The 19,555-nt window shown below is 39.0% G+C and overlaps 1 protein-coding gene across 31 annotated transcripts in view; it reads right to left on the reverse strand.

Moving 5' to 3' along the window:
- DLG2 (discs large MAGUK scaffold protein 2) overlaps positions 1–19,555 on the reverse strand; it is a 2,470,643-nt gene that overhangs the window by 89,858 nt on the left and 2,361,230 nt on the right. For all 31 annotated transcript variants that reach the window (XM_069070968.1, XM_069070969.1, XM_069070964.1 and 28 more), the window contains one exon: positions 5,480–5,656. In XM_069070968.1, the coding sequence (XP_068927069.1) occupies positions 5,480–5,656 (177 nt within the window). The remainder of the gene's footprint in view (positions 1–5,479; positions 5,657–19,555) is intronic.

Genomic DNA, 19,555 nt, shown 5'->3' on the forward strand with positions numbered 1-19,555 from the left:
ATTCCAAAGAAGACACAGATTATGGAACCAGCAGTGTTCAGAGCAAAGCACCTATTGATAATAGGGGTTAGAAAGGAAATGTATGGGGATAGAGTCTAGATTCAGCCAATCTGGGTTCTTAGCATTACTACCTAGTATTTGTGTGGCTCTAGGCAAGCCATTCAACATCTCTGGGCCTCAGTTTCTTAATCTGTAAAATGAGAATGTTGGACTAGATGCTTTCTAAGACGCTTTTAGCTAAATGTATGGTGCCATTACAGAGATTTATCCTTAGCTGTGGTCTTCAGATCCTCAAGATGGAATTAAATGATGGTCTCCCATTCGCAAATAAGATATTTACCTAGGAAGAGGGCATTCATGGAAAATGTCTAACGACAAATTGTTTTCAAATCCCATTTAATCAATAAGACTTAAGGACTGGAAACTTAGCCAGATTCCCAGGAGAAAATTGGACCGTAATTCTTTCTCAACCATAAATTCTGGCTTTTTCTGATCTACTGCACCCATCATAAAATAAAACAGAAATGGATACTGAAATTTGATTTACAATTCCAAATTCATTTTCCCTGATCCAGCTTTACTGTGGCTGCTAAACATGGTTCTCATCCAAGAAGCTGGAGAAATGGTAAATCAGACAGCTGGACAATGATCATTGCAGGCAGTTGGAAAATGATTTCACTCAGAAAACTGCTGAGAGCTCTTCAGAGGAAGGAGGCCTGTGAGTGCAAAGTGTTATTCGTGGTATTGCTAGTTTGAGGGTGATTGCTCCTCAAAGAATATTCTGGGATGAAGGATAAAGCCATACAGCCCAAAGACCCTCGACAAATACTTCACAGAATTAAAGCATCTCAAAATTTGAAGGCATCTCAGAGATTATCTTTATCCCATTCACACCTGAACAAGAATCTCTCTACAGTATATGTGACGAGTCGTTGTCTGGTGTTTGCTTGGAGAACTTCTCTGAGGGAAAATCCACTTCCTTCCCAGGAAGCCCATTCCACTTTTGGAGAGCTCTGATGCCAAGTCTTTCCCTATATGAATCCTAAATCTGCCTCTCTGTAAATTCTAGTTCTGCCCTCTGGGATCAAATAGAGCTACAATCCTGCTTTCACATGCCAATCCTTCAAATACATGAAGATAGCTACCAAGTCTTCCTAAAATCTTCTCTCCTCCAAGCTAAATGTTTCCAGTTCCTTTGAGCACTTGTCAAGTTTCAGGGACTTCATGCCTGCCCCTGTCCTGATCATCCTCCTCTGGATGCTATCCTTCCTATAATTCAATGCCTTTGAATAAACACAATACGCCAGAAGGGCCACATTCAGGCAGAGTACAGAGAGGCTGCCTCTTCCTGGTCTTAGACACTACTTCTCTTTCTTGTGGGCCAAGATCATATTAGCTATTTTGACCACCATATGACATTATTCACTCATTTGGAACATGCAGCTCATTAAATATCTTTCAAATAAACTGCTATCTAGCCATGTGTCTGCCATCTTGGATTTGTGAAATCAGCATTTTTAACAGCATTATAGGACTGTTGTGTGAACATGAATATAAACCAAAGGGAGTTCCATTATCATATTGCAAGGTTTTTGTATCTGGTAGAGAACTAATGTTTTATACTTATACAAAGCTTTCTACATAAGACATCCAGAGGTCAATTCCCAGCATTGACTTATGTATCATCACAGCAACCTTTGTGATGTTGGGCATAGTATCACTGTTACTCTCTATTTCCCAGGTGAAGAAAAATCATGGAGAAATTCAATAAAAGAACTAAAATTGAGATTTATATTCTTATATTTCCTCAATTCCTGTCTTGATTTCTGAGAGTTCTCATAGAATTCAGAGCTGGAAGGGATCTTGGAGGCCTTCTTTTCCAATCCCTTAATTTCATAAATGAAGAGTCTCAGAGTTATGAGACTTCTCCAATAATACACATAACAGAGTCAGGATATCAGCCTGTGTCCTCTGCTCTTGTGCCATACTTCCTTAAGACAAAATCAAGGGGAGAACTTTTGGAATGGTTTGTCCCACTGTACTGTGTATTGGTGGGCCACCTTGACCCAAACAAACAATTTGACCAACATGTATTAAGTGTCTATTACTTGGCACAACATTCTACTAGGTGCTGGGAATACAAACAAAACAAAACAAACAAACAAACAAAAAACTCAAACCAAACGAGGCCTTTCCCTTAAGGAAGTCATATTCTAATGTGTTACAACCTCAGCTGTCTTTAGCTGGTATCCAGTACTTTATTCTAAGCCTATAGCATATGTGAAATCTGAGTTAAATCTTTCTCTTCTCACTGCTCCTTATGGCAAGAAGCTTATCTTTGCTTTTAGTATGTTTGGCTAAGATACTGTATTTTTCCATTCTAGCATTTATGGCTAATCTTGGAATGCTTGGGAGAGGGAAGAGTTACAAGACTCATGCTACCATGAAATGAGGATCATGGTATCACTTCCTTGATACCTCTCTTATGACCTTAAGAGTCTAATTACCAAAATGTAGGAGAAAAATTCCAGTGCATGATGTTGAGAGATGCACTCATCTCTGGCCCCAGACAATATGGCCAACATTCCTCCCTCCCTCCCTCCCTCCCTTCCTCCCTTCCTTCCTTCCTTCCTTCCCTCCTTCCCTCCTTCCTTCCTTCCTTCCTCCCTCCCTTCCTCCCTCCCTCCCTCCCTCCCTCCCTCCCTTCCTCCCTCCCTCCCTTCCTCCCTTCTTTCCTTCCTTCCTTCCTTCCTTCCTTCCTTCCTTCCTTCCTTCCTTCCTTCCTTCCTTCCTTCCTTTTTCTTTCTTTCTTCCTTCCTTCATCTCTCCATTCATTCTCTCCTTCATTTTTTTCCTTCCTTCTTCCCTCCCTCCCTTCCTAACTCTTTCTTTCAAGATATATCATGGTATGGTGGGAATAACACTCAACTTGAAGTTAGATGACAGAGGAGTAAGGTTTGAGTCTTCACTCTGTGACTTACTACCTGTGTAACCTTTGGAAAATCACTTAACCTCTTGGAGACTCAGTTTCTTTCTCTGTAAAATGAGTCTGCTGCATTAACTGACCTCTAAGATGGCTTCCAAGTTCCCTTCCAGCTGTGAATCTATGATTTCATGACCCTGTGACCTAAGACTCCTCTCTGTTCTAAATCTAATGGAAATCTTCCAACTTTATCATTTTAGAGGAAGAAACTGTGGAAGAAACATCAGAGACTTGCTTCAGATCACAGACCTCACTAGTGGCTGAGTCAGGACTAAAATCCTTTCAGTCTTTTAACCCAGCACTCCTCCTAAACTATCACACTATTGCTTCTAAAGAAAACAGAGAAAACAGGGCAGATAACCCTCTTCCTCCTCATTCTAACCCTGTTCATATGGTCAAAATAAAGACTGCAAAAACAGGCACAGAACTCATGGCCCAGCCTTCTCTGGAGCTGGGTGAGTTTGAAGTCTTATCTTGCATCTAAGTCAGATCTCCTCAAGTCTGGGCTTATCTTAGTTAAATCCTGATATGGCCTTCTATACAGTAAGCAGTCCTGTGCTGCTTGGTTACATGAACAACCTATTTAAAGGCATTTCAGAAATCAATGTGTTATGGATGGGGAAATGGCCTGGTAGCATTCTGAGAATATAAAAACAGCTTTTGGGAATAAACTGATTATTTTAAACAATGTCACTCCTGACTTTCATTTCATTAGTTTTCTAGGGTATGGTCCAACAATTTCTGGTCCTTGCACAATGACTAGATACTAAGAAAGACAGTCCTTGAGAGGAAAATTTCTCTCATGTAAAGATAATTAGGAGTGTCAAGAACCAAAAAGCAGGTAAACTAGCTGCCTCCAACAGAGGATTTCTTAACTTTTATAGTGTATTCGGCCCCTCTGTCACTCTGATGAAGCATTTCAACCCCTTTGCAGATTCATATTTTTGTTAAATACATAAGATACATACAAAAGAAAGCAATTAAATTAAATACAGTTATTAATTTAAAAAAAAAAAGTTCACATAGTCATCCTAGATTAAGAATCCTTTCTCTAGTGTGGGGGTTTTTTCCTGGCTTCTCAAATTCCTGGCCAAGGATGACACTAAAAAACTCACCCTGTTCATAGCTCTAGCTGTCTCTTCACAATGCCAAAGATGGGAATGAAAATGAAAGGAAGACTAATTCCCAAAAGGTTGAAATTTATGCATAGCCAGCTATGATTGGCATGCTCTAGAGAAAACATCTGGGTTTCTGGGAAAATTTTAGATTTTTTCCACCAGTGTTTGGCAACATCATAAACATACACAAAACCTCAGTCTCCTAAACAAACAATATTCTATCTTTCATCTCTGTGCCTTTGCATAAGGTGTCTTACATGCCTGGAATACGCTGCCTCCTCACCTCCTTAAAAGCCTCATCTTCCTTCAAAGTTCAGTTCAAGAGCCACCTCTTACATGGTTGTGGTTTGTCCTTCATTCTTGAAGAGGACCATGACGTCAGGGAGGTGACGCCATGACAAGCAGGTGGACCGGATTTAAGTGAGGAAGGGTTGTGCAAAGCCACCAGCCTCACTTTCTCTTCCAGAGCCATCTGGGTCCAGTGCCAGTTATAGATTAGGATGACTGAAGATGGCCCAGCACCACTTCCTACATGAGGTCTTTGCGGATCCACCAAGTGGCAGATGACAACCCCTCCCCAATAACTGTTTTGTATTTACTTATATGTGTACAGACTATTTACCCTGATAGAATGTAACTAACCTATTTGAGAGTAGGAATGGTTTCATTATTGTGCTCTGACTAGCAGAATGCCTGGCATCTAGTAGGTGCTTAAAAAATCCATGTTAATTTATTGATTTGCTAGCATGGGCTACTGCAACCATGAATCTTCTAAAAGGTTGCCTGGTGTACTTGCTATGTCTCTGATGGGCTTTTCAGGGTCCTAGGAGAGTTAGTAACGTGTACCCACTGACAAGTTTGTTCTGAAAGACATACACTGGAGTAAATTAAACTGCTCCAAAAGGCACAAACAGCAAGACAGTCTGAACAGACTGTTTGTTTATCGTTTGGTGTCTTGTCAGAACATGAGCTCATAGTCACAAATTTTCATTAAAACCATAATATATGCAGAAAGAGAAAATTTAATTGGTGTCACCTGTCTGGGCTGGCAATTTCCTCCTGGATGAATTCTCAGATTAAACTGGTTTATTTTGGAAATTCTCTCTCTCTCTCTCTCTCTCTCTCTCTCTCTCTCTCTCTCTCTCTGTCTATCTGTCCCTCCCTTCCTCCCTCTCAGTTTCTTTTTTATTTCTGTTTTTTTCTCCATTTCTTTCTGTCTTATTGTTTCTGTCTCCATCTCTGTGACCCTCTGTCTTTTGAGAGGTCTTTCTGTCTTGTCTATCTCTTTGTCTCTCTTGATATCTCTATATTTTTCTCTTTCATCCATCCCATAAAAGCTAAAGATCACATGCTATGAAATAGGAAGAGCAATCATTACCTCCTTTTGCTGGGTATGACACCCATCTCCTCACTGTCTCCCTCTAGAGTTACTCTTCGGGCTTGCCACCACTCATCATCAGAAGCATTGATAACATGGAGAATGTCACCATACTTAAAGCTCAGTCCTTGACTTGGCAGTCCACTATCTTTGCTCTTGTCATAGTCAAACATGGCTCTGGAGAGGAAAAGAGAAAAATGTTCAAAAGGACATATAATAACTATGGTTAGAAAGCATTCTATATACATAGTTTCACTTGATCTTCATAATATCCCTACAAGGTAGTTATAGTAAGTACTATCATTCCATTTTATAGATAGGTAAGTTGATATTTAGAGAGTCTAAGTAACAGCCAAAGTCATACCACCAGTGTCAGTTATTAGGCTTGAAATTGAATCTTTTATGCCCAACCCCAATGCTCTTTGTATGATCAATCCTTGTTGTTGTTATTCATTTGTTTCAGTCATGTCAGACTCTTTATCACCTTATTTGGGGTTTTCTTGGCAAAGATACAGGAGTGGTATGCTATTTCCTTCTCCACTTCATTTGGAAGATAAAAAAACTGAGGCAAACAGGGTTAATTGACTTGTCCAGAATCATACAGCTAGTGAGTGTCTGAGGCCAGATTTGAACTCAAGAAGAGTCCTCCTAACTTCAGACCTGGCACACTATTTATTTTGCCACCAATCCATCAATCACTAAATATTTATCAAGTACCTACATGAATGTGAATACACCATGATGTCACCATATTACACATAATGTGAATTCTACAGCTTCATAAATAAAAGATTCACAGTTTTGCATATTTACGAGACCAGAGGTGCCAAACACACAATCCACAACATTGCAGAGTGCTACTGAACCAGATGACGATGTAATTGGTAAATATTTAACAACATAAAGAAATATATAATAAAACATAGATAATGTTATTACGTAGTTGTCTAAGTCAGTATGTGCCCACAGGGATCATTACATATGGTTTATTGGTCCCTGTTTCTATGTGAAGTGACCAACACTGTGCTAGACAGCCTTGACAACCTGTTGGAAATTTATTCCCTTCTACTTGTCTCTTACTCACACTCTGTGCCTTAATTCTAGGTCTCTCCCTGCCTCTTACTGACTCTTCCTCAAGGAACACTCTTCTTGGTGGGATATAATCAGAAGAGAAGTATTAAAAGGGATGAAAACTGTCTTTAAAAAGAGTATAAGAACCTTTATCAGATTGCTTAAAGTTTTGGTGAAGGGGGAGGGGAGAGAGGAATAGAATTTGGAATTCAAAACTTAAAAAAAACCCATTGAATGTAAAAAATTGTTTTTACATGTAATTGGGGGGGTTAATGTTATTTAAAAAATTAGAAAAGGGCAAAAGAATATTGAATAGATCTATCTCATGGTGTTTGTGAAATCAAATGACATTACATGTTTAAAGAGCTTTGCAAACTTTCCAGTGTTAGAGTATTACAAAAAGGTTAGTGCCATTTTAAGCATAAATAGGTTAAATTTAAATTGCACCAAAACTTTTCAGACACCCTGTGTAACTGTTCTTTATTACCGTTGGTACAATTGTAAAAGCATTGAAAGAAACAAAGGAGAACTTTGAGAAGAAACCTAGAGAGCATCCCTATTTCTCTTCAGAAACAAATATTTGAATTTGTCCTCATTTGAAGGGCAATCTGAAATAATAACAATAATTATTCTTATCCTTGGCATTTATATGGTGCTTTAAAGTTTAAAAGTATTTTACATATATTATCTGATTTAATCCTTAAAATAATTCAATAAGGTAGGTACTATTATTATCCTCAATTTACAGATGGGGAAACTGAGGCAGAAATAGGTTAAATGAACAGGTCATATGGCCAGTAAGTATGCTGAGGTAAGATTCAGGTCTCTTGTAGGTTCAAGCTGAACACTAACTGGTTGTCTCTAATAACAGAGGATGATGCCATTTTTTCCAACTTAATCTCACTTCAATGCCTTATTATGGCATGAAGGAGACTCTGGGATCTTAAAGTCTGTTCTATTAGAGTGGGAATGGGCTGGAAAGGCTTCAGCTATGGGGACCCAGCAACAGACTGAATATCTGTTCATACAACTGAAAATGACTGAACGATAACTACAAAATCTGACTCTAAATCTTTTGCTCATTTAACAAACATAGTGCTTTCCATGAAGTAGGGGCAATAAATATGTAATGAACTAATTGAATTTATTATTATTACCATTACTGACAACCTACAGCACATGTGCCCAATGAAAACCTATTCAATTATTTTGAGATTGCACAGAAGCTACAATTTCTATTTATGATCCCAAGAAGACCACTTTTGTTAATTTCAGTGCAGATTCATCATGGCTTGCAGTGCCTGGCAGTTAGGAATTATTGATGGAGCATCCCCAGAGTTTACAGCACTGAACCAAGCTCTTGGGACATGTATTAAAAAAAGCAAATCTGGGCTTCTTTCTCAAAGAACTTGAGATCTAAGAGTTGGGTTGGTCAATGAAGGTGGTGAGCTTACATTCTAGACATGTGGGAATGAGTAGCACAAGTGTGAATGAGGAGCACAGCACACTCTCCTCAAGGAGACAATCCACACTGCTGCCCAAAGAATACCCCTAGGCAAAAAAGAGCTGGAATTAGAATGGTTTGGATTTATTGTGCTTTCTGTTGCTATACTGTAACTCAGAATCATAAACCTAGAATTTAAGACCACAAAACTAGAAAGGGTTTTGGAGATCATCTGAGTAAATGGCCTCATTTTATATATGGGGAAATTGGATTTGAATCCCAGGAATGCTACTTATGACTGCATGACCTTGGGTGGGTCACTTATACTCAACAGATCAGTTGTAGTACCTGTAAAATTGAGGGACTCAACATAAATCATAGGTTCTTAACCTAGGGCTGTGAATTGGGTTAAAATTTTTTTTTTAATGGCTGTATTTCAGTACAATTGGTTTTCTTTGCAAGCCTACATGTTATTTTATGCATTTCAAGATAGGATATCGAGAAGGGGTTCATAAGCTTCAGCAGATTACCAAAGGGGTCCATGACATCATAAAAAAGGTAAAGAACCTCTGGACTAGATGCTCTCTAAGGTTCTCTTCTAAATACTACAGTACTAAAAAGCCTGAATCCCAGAGAGGAGAAGGAACTATGATTCAGTGAAATATAGAATATTAACTTTTTTTTTACTGGAAGGAATGTCAGAGGCTAGCCAAACTAACCATTAGATAAAACTTGATTTATCTCTACAACATTCCAGAGGAGTGGTCATCTAGCCTCAACTGCTCAGGACCTTGATACCTAAGAAGGCAGCCTAATTTTGATCAGCTCTAATTATTAGAAAGTTCCTTTTCATATTCATCCCAAATCTATTTCCTTTTATTTCCTACTCATTGATGCTCATTCTGCTCTCAGGGGTCAAGCAGAATGAATCTCTTTTTCACATGATTCTAATATGAGCTCCTTCAGAGTAAGATTTCAGACATTTTTAATCCTTCTGGCCAAAGCACAGAACCGTGATCATAGCAGTCAATAAACAAGTGTTTTTGAACTGAAATAAAATCACAATCCTTCAAATACTTGAAAGCAACTATCATGTTGCTCCCAAGTATTCTCTTCTTTAGGGTAAGTATTTCAAATTCTTTCAACCAAACTTCATGATGTGGATGTGAGTATCCCTTTCCATTTTGGTTGCCCTCCTCTGGATGTGTTCAAGCTTGTCAGTTTTTCAGTTCATTTGTTCATTCATTCATTCATGTCCATCATTACTAGACATAAGAAAACATCCACCAAACATCCAAAGTGATGAACTTGAATGTGCCATTTTTATGTCTTTTAGAACTGGAAAACTGGAATTCACTAAATTTTTGGCTTCCTACTGGGCCATTTGCACACTCCCAAAGCCATCATATGTATAAAAATAATCCCTGGCCTCTCTCTCAGGAGGGAGCTTTCACCACTACTTTGTTCTAATTTGACTCATTCACAGATGCCAAACCTCTCTGCATGCAATTTCTCCGGATTTGTAGAACATATTTTATCCAAGAACATTGAAGACTAAGTTTTTTTTTTTAAATTAAATAGCTGTCACAATTGTTGTCATGGTAACAAGAAAGAGCTGATGGCAGCTTCTTTACAGCTAAAAATAACTGTAGAAAAAATTAATACACTTGGAACAAAATTCCTTCAGTCATGCACTCTATCCAAGGATGGAAGTAATGTAGTATCAATTAATCAACAAGCAATTATTAAACACCTACTATGTTTCAGGGACTGTGCTAAACACTCAGGACATGAAGAAAGGCAAAAACACAATCCCTGCCTTAAAGGAGCTCATATTCTAATGGAGGAGACAACACGCAAACAATTATGTATTTTTAAAATATATATAAACATATATGTATTATATATAATTACATATAACATTCTATATATAATTATATATAATATTATATATATAAATAAAAAAATTGGAAGTAATCCCAGAAGGAAGGTATCACAGAACATCAGAGCTAGAAGAAATTTTAGAAATCACCTGGTCCAACCTCCTAATTTTATAGAGGGGAAAATTGAAGGGAAAGTGAAGGGACTAATCCAAGATCACACAGGAAATTAATGGCTAGGCCAGGACTGAGATCTTCTGTGCAGAGATATCACCATACCATGGTAAATTTTACTAATTCATGGTTGCAATTTTCACTGGCGGTTCTTTGGCAGATAAGATTTCTAGCTGTTGGAATTGGAAGAATGGTAAATTATATTTCTGTTACCTATTCATTCATGCATTTATTAATTCAACACACTTTTGTCCACATGCGCTATGTGTGATGCACCATACTAGGTGCAAAAACAAAAGAACAGGGAAGGCCACAATTAACTGCTGCTTTTGCACCTGTCCTTTCATTTGATCTTCACAACTGTGCAATGGGGTAGAAGTCTCCATTAAAAACAAACAAACAAACAGACAGACACCTGATCCTCCTCTATGTCTGTTGGCACCTTTCTCTACAACTGGGAGTCTGGCTGCTGAGCAGCAGTCACTTCCCTGCAGACTCAAACAACACAGGGCTTCCAGCTGTCCAGTATTTTTCAGCCTCAAAGAGAAGATGGATTTATCCAGGATACAGAGATCAAAGATGATGGAACTGAAGAATATAACAAACATGGAGAAGTCTGCCATGTTTGTTTTGAGAAAAATTCAGCACAAGACTATGAGACTGTGAAGTGACCCTCAATTGCTTTAGATATTGCAGGGGTGGGGCAGCGAGTAAGAGCATTGGCTCCAGTGTCTAGATGACCTGGGGATCAAATCTGGGCTCAGATACTTAGCACCACACCCAGAAATAACTGGCTGTGTAACCTTGAGCAAGTTACTTAACCCCAATTGTTTAAAAAAAATAAATTAATTAAAATTAATTAAGATATTGCAGGGGGGAAATGCATCGTATGGAAGAAGGCTTGCTGGTAAAATGAGTACATTTGCATATGCAGGTGACACTGTGGATGGAACACTAATCAGGATGATTTCAAAACTAGGCTAGGACATTTATTAGCTGTGTGGCCCTGGGCAAGTCATTTAATCCTCTTTGCCTCAGTTTCCTCATCTGTCAAATGAGCCAGAGAAGGAAATGGGAAACCACTCCAGTACCTTTGCCAAGAAAACCCCAAATGGACTCATAGACACAACTGAAAACAACTAAACAAACATTATATTGTATTGTATTGTATTATGTATTGCAGTATATCATAATTATTATTACTATAATTTACCTTTTTCAATTTAATTGGCACATTTTTCCTGATTCTATCCCATTCAAGGAGGAGGCATGCACTAGCCTGCGGTACTGAGAGGTTAAATCACTGGCCTGGGATTGCCAGCCAGTATTTGTCAGAGGAAGGATTTGAAGCTATGATTAGAAGGCTATGTCTCTAACTCTTGGGCCACAATGCCTTTTAGCTCGAGCATTACTGTTTCCATTTTATAGATGTTGTAGTGGAAAGAGGCCTTGATTTGGAGTTAGAGAATCTGGATAAGGCTTGGAGGTATCCTGTTTCCAACTTGTGAGACCTTGGAAAAAGGCTGATCGATTTGTTCAGGTCTCAGAGGCTACATCTATAAAATGACAGGGATTAGCTAGATGACCTCTATGTTCTTTTACAATGCAAATTCTTTGAACCTATAGGTCAGGTTGCTGAGGTTCAGAAAAGTTATGTGATTTGTCCAAAATCACACAGGAAGAATATATCTGGGACAGGCCCCAGATGTTCTGATGAGGCCAATGATTTTGTTGATGTTTGTTGATACCCAAAGCTAAAGGCTGAGATCTTAAAAATATTATATTGATATGCTGAGATCCTAGTAAGAGCCATTGAGTAAATAAAACATTAGGGTTAGAAAAGTAGCATCAGTTCAGGCATAGTGGACCTAGATGCTAACAATTGATGGGAAGATGGATTACACACACACACACACACACACACACACACACACACACACACACACACACACACACACGAAGATTGTGGTTTTTTTTTCCAAAGTTATTTCCTGAGGTGCTATGAGCCCAAAAGAGAAACAGTAGGGTGAGGAAAGGAAATTACTAGACACCCCTACCCTTTTTCTCATTTGTCAGTGACTTGGAAGTTAGAGCTCTGTGATTAAATTTACCGAGGATATGAGCTTTTGTTTTACATTGCTTTTGCAACTCCCCATAGTCCATCCAGCATAGCGCTGGGCACATTGGACAAGCCTAGTGAATTAAATTCACAAATACTGTGAATGACTGGGAATTTTCAGATTTGGGTTGGTTTCATGTGACCTTAGACAAATCACTTTGTTTTACAATAATTTGAAAGAGATTATGTATTTGGGAGGTGGGTATGGGTGGGTGATAAGGAGAGCCCTGGCTGGGTGGAAGGTCAGTGGAAGGTCCTTCCTGATGGTCAAGGAACTCCATGCTCCCTCATACCTATTCATGTCAGCTTCATCACACTGATTTCCCTGTCTGTTTTGCCCTGTTGTACCCTCTGTCACCCCATTTACTATCAACAAAATGTCCTCTCTCTGGTAATCACTTTTAGTGATTTTATGATGCTCTAATCACTTCAGTTCCCTGAGGCCAGATAACTTTCATTTTCATTTTTATATTCCCAGGCTTTAAGCATCATACCTGTTACACAGTAAGGGCTTAATAAATGCTAGTTGAATTGGGTTGTTAAAAGGAAATTGAAATAATAGCAACAACAACCATTTATTTTCATATAGTCTGTAAGATTTGCCAAACACTTTATGAACATTATTTCATTTCCAGTATACTATAAGGTAAAGTATTAAAAATTATCACAATTTTTCAGATAGGGACATTAGGTTACAGTGAGGTTAAAGACATGCCCAGCTGGTGGTACAATGAATAGAGAGCACTGAGGCTAGTGTCAGCAAGACGTGAGTTCAAATCTGGCCTCAGATACTTACTAACTTTGTGATCCTGGGCAAGTCATTTAACTTCTGTTTGTCTCAATTTCTTCAACTGTGAACCATAGAATGGGGATAATAATAGCACCTATGTCACAGGGTTGTTGTGAGGATCAAATGAGATAATATTTGTAAAAGCTAATGCTTAGCATAGTGCCCGACACATAGTAGGCACCATACAGATGTTATTTCCCCTTCCTTTCTCTTCTCCACATCCACTCAACGATTAACTATCTGAGGCACACACAAGCTGAATCTCTCTCTTACTGATTATGTCTGGCACTGATCCCTCAAACAGATAGTCTCTGAGGCTCCTTCAGCCTCCCCTTTTTCTATCTCAGGCAACTTCAGTCTTTCGGTAGAGTAATTAGCAGAACAAAAGACCCTTTCCCAAGGAAGTGTTTTCCTGATTTCTATTATAAATCCCCTCCCAGCAGTAGTGACACCAATTCAGACTCTTTACCTTGGAGCAGCTATTTGTATTTCAAAAGCCTCTGTTTTTCTTAGCATAATGATAGAATCTCACATTCAGGGCTACCCTTATCTAATTTTTTAAAAAAGGCTATAATCAGTTTTTAGTTTTCTTTATGTGTTCATTTATCACACCATCTTTTATAAAGTGCCATTAATATGTTCTTCCCAAGGCATTTTCAAATGTGCCCATTTGTATAGTATAATTTGAGAGATTCACCATGTAATGAGACTCCGGCAGGCAGCATGGCATGGTGAATAGAAGACTGATCTTAGAGTGAAGAAGGTCCAGGTTCATGACCTGCATCTGACACATACTGGCTGTGCAACCCTGGACAAATCTCTTGAACACCCAGGACAGAGAAAATTCTACAAGACTATGAATAGCAGTACAGTTAAGTGATAAATGGAGTTTTCTCATTAGAGAGTTCTTTATACCAGTGACATCACAGATCTTAATTTTTTTTAAGACGGGGTTATAATAGTATAAGTAACATTAATAACCTGAGATTTAAGTGGTGGTTTGAAGTATATGTAGTAAATAACATACATGATCTCCCTTGATTCTCACAATGGGATTTGGTTATACCCATTTTGCAAATGAAACTGAGACTCAGAGATGTTAAATGATTTCCCTCTGGCCACAAGCCTCTTCTGTGTCCAAGGCAAGATTCGAACACATACCTTCCTAACTTCAGTTCTAACACTAGACACTCTGAAAAGATGACTTCCTAATTTAGATGCCAAGGAAGCCTCTTCTCTCCTCTCTGACACTTAGAGAAAGGGCAGAACCAAGGAGTATTAACATCCAAATGTTGAAAAAAAATGGCAAAGAAAAGCATCAGAATCCTATGACACCTCTCTCCAATGACAGGACAGCTTTCATTATCATTAGAGCTGACTTGGGAATGATAAATGACTCATAGCATTGGGGTGAGCCCAGCAATTTTAAACCAAAAATTATTGCATGAATGCAAGCAGTTATTATTACAAAAGTAAAAATTGGTTAAATACCCCTCATGGATCTTATTACATGGATTTCTAATTCAATTGAGTAGACTTTAGGATAGATTATAGGTTCTGAGAACTGGAAAACTTCTTAAAGGGCATCTAGTCCAATGCACACCTGAAAAGCAGACTTTCATTGATGGGGAATCCACTGTTTTCTTTAGGTAGCCCCATTCCACTCTTGGATGCCTCTAATTGCTGGGATGTTTATCTCAAATCACACAGGTATTATGTAGCCGAGTTGCTATTTGGACCCCATCCTCTGATTTGACTCTGATCACTATACCCAATGCTTCCTACCAGGCCCAGGTTCCACTGATAATAAACACCAATAAGAAACTTGGTTCTGTGCCTTGGACTTCTATAAGTTTGCTAAGGCTTTGGTTTCCTTGACAACCAGGAAGGGCACTTCCAGCCCCCACTCCTCCTATCTCCACAGGGACCTGGAGCCAGCACATCTAAGGTCCCACCACAGAGCTTCATGGCCAGCAGGAGAAAGAGACAAGGCTTGTATTGAGGCAGTGAAAAACAAATACTATCCCCCATCATTGCATCCAAGTGGATATAACTTAAATGAAGCTCTTTATCCAACGAAGGCAGGAAGGGCACGTGAGGTTCGCTGTGGTGGTTATTTTGTCTTGTTGCTGACACTTTTGCTAATCACATTTTCACACTGTTTCACTGATGGGGTATGCGTCCCTAGGAACATAGGATTTCTATCTGGAAGGAAGCTTGGGGACGATCTGCTCTAATTCACTCATTTTGCAGATGAGGATACGGGGGCCCAAAGAGGGTGGCATGGGTAATAATGATAATAGCTGCCATTTATACAGTACTTTATACACATTATCTCACTTGTTCCATTTCACAGAGGAGGAAATTGAGGTCCCTTCCCACTCAGAAATTCCAGGATTCTATAATTAATTCATTTATCTTTCCTTGACATAAATAGAGAAAAATGGTCTTTTCTGAAAGCTGTCAAATGTATTTTAGCAGACATCAGCTTGATGAGGCACTCCTCCCATGCCCCAAGTCTTTCAATAGACTTGAAATGGGGACAAAGGAGGACATCATGGAAGAGGTGGCATGTGAGCCTGCAAGCAGGGTGGAATGGACTTATCACGTGAAGGGAGGGAGTGAGGGGCATTCTATGAGACAGGAAAGCATAGGACAGAAAGGAGAGGCAGACACCAAGCAATCCACATTGGCTAGAACCCAGAGTGTACTGGGAAGGTAATATGAGCACAGGCCACTGGATGACCATTCAAATATGACTTAATCAATCAACGCAAAACAGTAAGAGCTGATAGTGTTTTTCTTAGAATATTTCATTTTGTTCCCTCATAGTCCTATGATTAGGCAAGTGTTACTGTCCCCATCATTACAGATGAGGGAATGGAAACTCAAAGAGCTCAAGTGACCAAGGTCACTTGTTTAGTAAATAGTAGGCCTAGTTCCCTTCTTAACCCTGTGATTATGAAATTCTAGGATCTTGTGTTAGGTAGCAGAATCTATGTACTTAGACTTAGAGTCCCTGTGTCTGAATTCTGACTGCTACTTTTTATAGGTTGTAACCTTTGGCAGGTCCCTCTGGGTTAGTTTTCTTGTTTGTAAAATGATGATGATGATAAATAATAATTCACATTTACAAAGTCTTTCAAAGTTTGGAAAAGACTTTACCTATATTATCTCACTTGATTCTCACAACTCTATAAGGCAGATGCTATTATCATCATTTAACAGATGAGGAAACTGAGGCTGAGGGAGCTCAAGGGGCTTATTAAATGTCACAGTTAAGGTTAAAAAGTCACACATCTAGCAACTGAGGCAGGATTTGAATGTGGTAAATCTACTAGATAATTTCTATGATATATCTTCCTTAACATGTTTGTTTCAGTTCCTGTAATGTAACACAGTTCCCTCATCTGCAAAATGAGGATCTTCCTCCCAATATTGTGAGGATCAAACGACATAATATTTATAAAGTACTTAGCACAGTGACTATTACTTATGGTTCCTTCTAGCCATAAATCCTACAATCCTGATCCTAGAAAAAATAGTCCATGTGAAATCCAGATATCCCCAAAGAAGCAAGTCATCCCGGAAAGTGTTCAAGTTGATTGGGGCACCTCTATAATTTGAGGGGGTGGGAGGAATAGGATAAAGGGAAGCCCATGTGGTCCCAAACGGTGTTTTAATAAGACTTCTCTGCATAGGGAAAAAACAGTGTCTGAAGGAAGCTCCCTTAACGCATGCTAAGCAAATGAGTACACGGGAAGATAAGCGTGGGACACCAAACTGTAATCAAGTGAGCAATCAGAGCATCCCTCCTGTGATAATTACATAGGACCTGGGGAAGTTGTGTGTACTATCAAGTCATCTTGAGATGTTATGAGCCCTACTGTTAAGATACAGATAGACTCGAGTACTTTTACCCTTCATTCTTTTGCTGTTCTAGAATCTTAAAATCACAGAATTTCAGAGCTGGAAAGAGGCTTGAGAGGTTGTGTAGTGCCCAAGATCTACCTGAACCATTCATCTTCAACAGTTAGTGCCCTGTTTGTGTCTCAGGAAATCCAGTGATGGGAAACTCATGCATTCCCAAGGAAGCACATTAGACAGCTCTAATTGCTAGGAAATTCTTACTTATACTGAGCTCAAATCTTCATCGCTACACCTTACACTTACTGCTCCTAGTCTTGCCCCCAAGCATCCAAGCAGAACATGTCCAATTCACCTCCTATGAAAGATAACTATTGCATTTGCCCTAAGGTACAAGCAGCTTCTATGACTCTCACCATCCGGATTTTTAAAAATTAGTTTAATTATTTCAGTTGTATCCAATTTCTCATGACCCCATTTGGGGTTTTCTTGGAAAAGATACTGGAGTGATTTGCCATTTCCTGTTCCAGTTTATTTTACAGATGAGGAAACTGAGGCAAATAGGGTTAAGTAAGTTGCTCAGGATCACACAGTTAGTAAATGTCTGAGGTTGGATTTGAACTCAAGTCTTCCTTACTTGAGGTCCAGAGCTCTATCCAATGTGTCATTAGCTGCCCTTCTCACAATACTGGTCACTTTCTTTTGAATAAACATTTTTTTCAATGTCTTTCCTAAAATCCTCCCAATTCATCATTTAATTAGGCCTGAAAAATTCTGATTTCATTAAAGTCAGGCTATATATTTCCAAAGAGAATACCAAGGAAAACCCCTAGTAACCTTTTGAGACATAGGTTTCTCTTGGATTTTTAGCTTTTGTTTCTGAAACAAAATGGCCTTGGACAAACTCAATCTCGTAGGAGTTTCATACTCAGATAGATGTGAAAAATCTTTGACTGTCCACTACTTTAGCATTTGCTAAAGTACAGAAAGAAGATTTATCCATGACTTTTTCTTTGTGTACCTGTTTTCTTGAAGGAATTCAAAAGAGATGCTTATTTATGTTACTATGATGTTACAAGACCCTTTTGATGGAAAAATGCAGAAATTTTCACTACAGTTAAGTGGTGAAATCGCGCAGATTTTGAAGGACAATACTAAGAAGCACAGAGCACAGGAAGGCATCTTAATAATGACTAATAACAATAGTCAGCATTTATATAGCACTTATTATGTGCCACACACTGTGCTAAGCTCTCTACAATTATTATCTCATTTGTTCCTCAGAACAACCCTGGGAGGAAGGTGTGATTATTATCTTCATTTTATAGATGAGAAAACTGAGGAAGTCAGGATTGAATGGCTAGCCCAAGCCTAACACTATATACATACTGCTTCATCCAGCTGCTCATGGAACATAGAAAACAGTACATTAGAGAAGGAAGGGGCCTCAGAACAGAGAACAGAAAAGGTCAGGTACACAGAGGGGCTGGAAGCACAAAATATAAGCCCAAAGTGGAAGATGCCACAAAATGTAGAATGTTAGAGTAGAAAGGGTCCCTAGAGATTAACCCCCTTGTTTTAGAGGCAGCTGGTGGTGCAGTAGATGGAGCACCAAGCCTGGAGTCAGGAAGATCTGAGTTCCAATCTAACCTTAGCTACTTACCATCTGTGTGTCCATGTAAAATAGGAATGATAAAAATATCCACCTAATGGGACTTCTGTGAGCATCAAATGAGATCATCTTTGTAAAAAGTGCTCATTAAGGTGTTTAGCACATAGTAGGTATGTAATAAGAATGTAAATTTTAAAGATCTTCCCTGCCCCTAGGCTAATGTGCACCTGAAGGCTGGGGTGGGGGAGGCTTGTTTTTCAGTAGATACTTCTTAATTGGCCAGTGAGTCAATAAGGTTGTTATATTCTCTGAGCCAGGAGAAGGCTATATAAGCCCTGATGTGTAGCTTTGTCTTGGGACTCACTTTGAGAAATGTTCTGTGATTTGATCTGAATTCTGGGAAGCCGTTGTTGAGAGTCCCCCGGCTTTGAAAAAACCCAGATGTGGAAACCCAGATGTTGACTGGGTATGGATGTAATGGTTGGACAGTTTGGAAAGCTGTCTACTTGATCTGTTAATGTCTTGATAATTCTGTCTGTATATTTTGAACTTTGGGGTGCTGACCTTTTTCCCCTGAACAAGGTAAACGATATATGTCTGACTGATTAAAGTAAGCTTGTTAACCCATTTTGAGTTGCTTTCCTTTAACAAAGTAGATCCAAGAACCTGTGGTAGCTGCAAACCCTGAGGATGCTTGGGGTGCTTGCTGCTACAAGGTACTATATGAATGTTAATTCCCTTCCCTTCCTACAGACAAGAAAATTGAGGTCCCGAGACTTTCCTAAGGCCACATACTGAGTCAGTGGCTGAGCTGGGCCCAAGACCTAGGATTTGCAATTGGGTTCTTTCCAATACAATAATTATTTTATAAAACACAAAAATAAACAAACAAGAAAACCTTAAAAAGAAAAGTAAAAAGCCATAGTCCCAGTAGTCTACAACACAGCCCTGCTCTGATGCTTTATGAGAGCATGAAGGTGATGCTTACTTCTCCAAGGCTATGCTAGTGGTCCTTCCAAAATGGCTCCAACTTGTTTTCTAATTTTATTTTACAGCATCCCTTTCACATACTCTACTCCACCTCTAGTAGGTCCTTGTAAGATGGTCCAACCTGTCTTT

The sequence above is a fragment of the Petaurus breviceps genome, unplaced genomic scaffold (assembly GCF_028583685.1).
Source record: "Petaurus breviceps papuanus isolate PSGF00001 unplaced genomic scaffold, PetGlider_PUasm1.0 90823, whole genome shotgun sequence".
In the NCBI taxonomy this organism is placed as follows: Eukaryota; Metazoa; Chordata; class Mammalia; order Diprotodontia; family Petauridae; genus Petaurus; species Petaurus breviceps.